The 6311-nt window shown below is 38.2% G+C and overlaps 1 protein-coding gene across 1 annotated transcript; it reads right to left on the bottom strand.

The window, feature by feature from the left end:
• Window positions 1-373: 373 nt before the first annotated feature.
• On the bottom strand, window positions 374-916 carry LOC107647137 (uncharacterized). The gene has a single exon (XM_016351255.1). It carries the CDS (start codon window positions 914-916, stop codon window positions 374-376), a length of 543 nt encoding a protein of 180 aa, XP_016206741.1.
• Between the last annotated feature and the right edge of the window lie 5395 nt (window positions 917-6311).

The following is a 6311-nucleotide window of genomic DNA, read 5'->3' as shown; positions in this document are numbered from 1 at the left end:
CCGAAGCCCATTTTCTGGAGCACAATGTCAACAAAACTCCATCTCACTCTGTCATAGGCCTTTTGAAAATCCAATTTGATAATGGCTGCTGTCTTTTTCCGAGTCTTCAGCCAATGAACCGTCTCGCAGGCTATGAGTGCGCCATCATGAATTTTCCTTCCCTTTACAAATGTAGTCTGAGTCTCTCCGACCAACCCCGGCATCACAGATCGCATTCTTCTCAACAACACCTTCGAAATCACTTTATATACACACCCCACCATACTAATCGGCCGAAAATCCTTCACCTCCTTTGCACCTTCAAACTTTGGAGCTAGTGTCACCCACGTTACATTGACATCCGTTGGCAACTTCGCACTTTGAAAGAACCCCATTACCGCAGCTCCGGCCCAATGTCCTCCCAGCATTTCTTTATGAAGTTCATGTTATACCCATTACTCCCTGGGGCCTTGGAAGATTCGCAGTCCCACACAGCCTCCTTGATTTCCTCATCCGTCGGCATCACTTCTAAAGCTTCAGCCTCATCCCTATGGATACACTTTACTAAGCCATCCCTGATTCCAATCCTCGGAACATATTCATGTCTATATAAATCCTTGTAGAACCCTCTAATCGCACCTTTTATTCTCGCCTGATTCCGCACAAGTCTTCCATGTATCATCATTGCATCGATCTTGTTATTCCGTCTTCTGGCCGAAGCAATGTTATGAAAGTATCTGGTATTCTTATCCATGTTTGTAGCATGCTTAGACCGAGACATCTGTTTCCAGTGTATTTCCTTTCTAATGTACCATTTTGAACAAAAGCTCACAAGCGCCTTCCTTCTAGCCTCCGTTGTACCATCATAAATCCCATCACTAACTAAATTGTCCAGCCTGGTGAGCTCCTCCTTAAACCTCATGAGTCTCTTATCCATGTCCCGGAAGTGATCCTTGTGCCATTGCCGCAGTGGTATTGTTAAAGCCCTCAGCTTGCACGTGAACTGCGCTTCTCCGAGGCTTCACCATTCATCCTTCACCATTCTCAAAAATCCCTCGTGCGTAAACCAGGAACCCAAACTTCTGAATGGTCTAGGGCCCCCCCTAATCTTGTACCTTCCAAGATCACCGGGAGTGATCGGACAGCCCCCTTGGGCCACCTGTTATCCTAATATCCGGAAACTTCTCAGTCCATTCAATATTAACCATCACCCTATCAATCCGACTACAGGAACGCCCCCTAAACCATGTATACTTCCTATCAGTAAGAGGCAAATCTATTAACTGCATGTCATGCACCCATCCCTTAAACTCTTCCGATGATGCCGGCAAGCTAGTAACTCCTTTGCGATCCTCAACTTGTAAAATTTCATTAAAGTCCCCTAAAAAACAGAAAGGAACCTGACACAGCCCCGCCACATAACTCAGTTCCTCCCACACCCCCTTCTTTGCCTCCCTCCCATGCGCCCCGTACACCAAACAAAAAGCACAGCGGAAGTTGGTCCTTGTTAATACGCCTTCAACACACAGCCACCTCTCACCTTTATAGCTGTGATGTACTTGAAACACTCCATCATCCCAAATTAATAACAGACCCCCGCCGTTCCTACAGATTCCACAAACTCCCAACCAGCAGTACTAGATCCCCAAAGCCTTGCAACCTCATATTTAGTAATCACTTCTTTTTTTGTTTCAATCAATCCCAACATGTTCAAGTTATATTTACTCTTCAAAGATTTCAGCATGCTCAATTTACCGTCCCCTCCACCCCCTAATATTCCAACAGCTCATAATCATTTAAACAAAATTTTGCTCACCTTATTTTGATTTTTTGGCCGACTCCTTCTCGCATTTTCCTTCTGCTTTGCCAGCCTTCTCTTCACCGCTATTTTCTCATTTTGTGCTTGTAAAATCGCCATAATATCTTCTTCCTCATCTTATAAAATCGCTCCTGATTCCACAGCTTTTCATGGATATGCTTTTCCACACATTTAGATACCAATATAACTTAATATTAAACAGTCCGTTGAACTTGAAAGCACCAAATTTAAATGGCGATTATAGAATCAATCATGAAGATAAAATACTGCATCTACTAATATGCAAATGTGCCAACCACTAAACCAATCTTTAATTTTCCTCTATATATATCGCTAATCATGCTTGGCATAAAGTAACCTCATTGTGACAAATGAATTTAAATTATCTTTAACTATGAACTAGGATTATCATAACTCCTGAGAACTATATCAAATCAAAGTGATAAACCGATAAAAACAGGAATAATCAATACACTTAAGAACACAGGTGTGGTTAGATCCAAATTATAAACCTCCAACTTCATGGCAGAGGCACATATATATACTCATTAAACTTGCATCAAATAAATGCTGCAGAGATGATGGTCTTCCATCCCAATGAAACTTTGCCATGAGATTCTCAATGGTATATATCCGAATGCCATTTTGACTCTCTTTGTATGGTTACAAATTTTTTACAAACTGTCTATAAAATTAAAAGTAGTGTAAGAATTAAATTAAAAAAAGTTATAAAAATTTAATTAAAAATTTAGTAAAATTATAAAAACTAACAGAATAATTAAAAATATGTTAAATCAATTTGGATCATAATTTTTCAGGTGAAAAGACATTTGCAACTTAAGATTGAAGTACAAAAAAAGTACTTGCAATTAGTACTGCACATAACCGCACATAAAAGCTTAATCTGTCATGTTCTATTCTATTAGATAATTTCATAATACCCAAAAATAATAAAAGCAAACAAATTACTGAGAATCTAATAAGCTAGCCTCAACAAACCATTGATTTGTATGGCAGAATAAAACAAAAATCGCAAAAGTGATATAAGCACATAAAAATTCTCAAAAATTAAACCTTTAACATAGCAATCTCGTTATATATGTGGAGTATATACTCTTTTCAATTGTTCGGTTAGGTTTTTTCTTAAAATAGAGTTTTTATGCCCTTTAAGTCAATGTTTAACTTTTGTCATGAGAATTCTTTATTCCCAAAACAAAGTTTCTTTCTTTATTCTCTTCTTTATTCTTTTTCTTTAATTCGCCATGAAAGTTCTTTTATGGAATGGGGTTTGAGGAGATCTCTGACAGTCTATAACCTTAAAGGGATATGTCAATCCCACTCCCTCAAAATTATGTTTATATGTGAAACAAAAAACCAATCTCGTCTGGTAGAAAATAAGTTGAGATCTTGTCATTTTACAGACAAAAAGATTGTTAGTCCGACGGGTACAGCTGGTGGATTAGCTTTAGCAAGGTAGGAGGGCACAACGGTTGAGGTTCTTGCTGAAAAAGAGTTTTTCATAGCTGCCTAGGTAACTGATCCTGCTTTGAACTTTTCTTAGAAGCTGATTGGGGTACATTTAAATAGCTTGGATGGGATTCGTTCTACCCAATACACAGAACTTTTCTCTTTTGTACAACGTTTCCTTGAAAATGTTGTAATTATGGGTGATTTTAATGCTATAGTGAGCCTCGATGAGAAAGAAGGAGGGGGGTTAAAATCAACTTCATCTATTTCTGAATTTGTGCATTTTATTGATAGTGGTGGACTGAAGGACTTTGGTATGATTGGGAGAAGGCTCACTTAGACTAATAGGCGACGAGGGCAGGACCAAATCAGGGAGCGGCTTGACCGTGCACTTGTGAACGATGAGTGGACGGATCGTTTTTCGTCAGCCATGCTGTCTTGGTTCATAGAAAATGGTTCGGATCATGCGCCTATCCTCCTTGATACAAATCCGGCCATAGAAAAATCTAAACGGAGGTTTAAGTTTCAGAAGAGGTGGTGTGATTTAGAAGAAATTAGGGTAATTATCACCGAAGCTTAGAAGGAATGTGTGGATGACTCAGCAATATTTGTTTTGGCACAAAAATTGAAGCATTGTATGCACTATATTGTTCAATGGCAGCAACAGAACAAATTTAATTTAAAGAAGGACATTGGTAAACTCACATCTCAATTTAAAATCTTTAGAGAGGAGGGTATTACAGGGGGAGAACAGATTGAAGTCTTAGAAAATAAACTTGAGGATGCTTATTTTAGGGAGGAAAGCTATTGGAGGGAGAAATCTCGTATAAAAAGTGGCTAAAAGAAGGGGACAAAAATACAAGTTTAATCATTCTAATCCAAAATCTGGAAAAATAAAATTTGGAAAGTGAAAAAGAATGATGGTACGTATACTACCATCTGTGAGAAAATTGCACAAGTAGCTGAAACATACTTCAAGGATGTCTTCACATCGATTGGCCAAGCTAATCTAGCACATCCATTTGAAGATTTTGAAACCAAAGTTTCAGCAACCATGAATAGAAAATTAACTAGATCGGTCAGTTTTGATGAGGTAAAACGTTCGGTTTTTAGTGTTCACCTCCAAAGTGCCCCTGGTGATGATGGATTTACGGCTAAATTTTTTCAATTCTATTGGAGTTTAGTAGGGGAGGATATTTTTAAGGCTGTCCGCAGTTTCTTTGTCAGTGGTAGACTACGCAAGAGCTTCAACCATATACAAATCTGTCTCATTCCTAAAATTTCTTATGCAAAGTATATGACACAAGTTAGACCCATTAGCTTTTCCTCAGCTGTGTATAAGATTATTTCTAAAGTACCAGTCCATCAGCTACAGAAATTTATGACTTCGCTAATCAGCCTTAATCAGAGTACCTTCATTAAGGGTAGATTGATTTCAGACAATGTCCTAGTCGCTCATGAATGTATGCACTATTTAAAGATAAAGAAGAAGGGCCTATCGATTGAAATGGCTGTTAAATTGGATATGAGCAAAGCCTATGATCGTGTTGAGTGGCATTTTCTTTCTTTCATTTTAGAGAAATTGGGATTTAAATCTAGATGAATTGGTTGGATACAGGAGACGGTGACTACAGTTTCTTACTCTGTTGTTGTTGAAGGTTAACCTTTTGGTTTTTTTTAAACCAAATAGAGGTATCCGCCAAGGAGACCTTTTATTCCCTACCTTTTTCTTTTCTTTGCAGAAGGATTATTCTTTTTGCTAAACAAGGTAGAGCAAAACGATCTCATTAAAGGTATTCAGATCAACCAAAGATGTCCTACTGCTAATCTTTATTGTTTGCGGATGACTCAATCCTTTTTTGTAAAGTGTCAGAAGACAGTTGTGAAAATATTCTCAGTCTTCTTCAATCATACGAGGGGTTCAGTGGCTAAAAAGTTAATTTGCATAAATTAGATCTATTCTTTAGTAATAATACTCCTTTTGCTGCTTGATTACTACTGCCCCGAAAATTGAAAATTGTTCATATTGGTGTACAGGATAAATATTTGGGTCTTCCATCTACAGTCCAAAAATAAAAAAAGGTCACCTTCGAAGAAATCAAGGACAAGGTGAGGAAGCGAATTCAAGGGTGGAAAAGGAAACTTCTCTCCTCTGCAGGTAGGCATGTTCTAATAAAAAATATTGGGGAGGCTATCCCAATTTATTCATTATCATGTTTCTGTCTTCCTAACACTTTAATTAGGGAGATTCACAACATACTCTCTCAATTTTGGTGGGGTAAAAAAGGTACAAAGCGAAAAATGGCATGGGTTAGTTGGGATACTATGACAAGACCAAAAATTAGAAGACGAACTAGGTTTTAAGGACCTAGGGGATCAGAATTTGGCGCTATTAGCAAAACAATATTAGAAAGTTGTCTCTCAGCCACAATCACTCCTATCTAGACTCCTCAAAGGTAAATATTTTCGATACAATTCTATAATGAATGCAGAGATCGAAGCAGTACCTTCATAGGGGTAGCGTAGCATATTGGAAGGGCGTAAGGTTATTGAAAAGGGGCTGGTTTGGCGAGTTGGTGATGGGTCCAATATCGAAATCTTTAGCGATTCTTGGCTTGCTCCTTCACATCCTTGTGTTGTCCCTTCATCTGAAGCATTCAATCTGCAAAATCAACCACTATTGATGGTCAAGGATTTAATACTTTCTAATGTTCTGTGGAATCAAACTCTAAGTAGAAGCATTTTTTTCTGAGGGTACTAGTCAGTGTGTGCTAGCAACAACAATTAAGGGTAGAGAAGATAAAATTTATTAGGCCCTTAATAAAAGTGGTTTGTATAAAGTGAGTACGGGGTACCATGTGGCTTATGGGTTCTCGCATCCTCCAATTGAATTTTGCCCAGAGATTATGAAACAACGAAACTTGTGGCGAGAACTATGGAAGCTGAAAATCCTAGCGAAGATTAAGATATTTCTCTGAATGGGCTTCCATGAAAAGCTTTCAATGCTGCAAAAGTTTCATCATCGTATTCTATTGATTCAACCCAC

The sequence above is a fragment of the Arachis ipaensis genome, chromosome B6 (genome assembly GCF_059453495.1).
Source record: "Arachis ipaensis isolate K30076 ecotype BB chromosome B6, ASM5945349v1, whole genome shotgun sequence".
NCBI classification, from domain to species: domain Eukaryota; kingdom Viridiplantae; phylum Streptophyta; class Magnoliopsida; order Fabales; family Fabaceae; genus Arachis; species Arachis ipaensis.
This window is presented reverse-complemented; position numbering and strand designations above follow the sequence as displayed.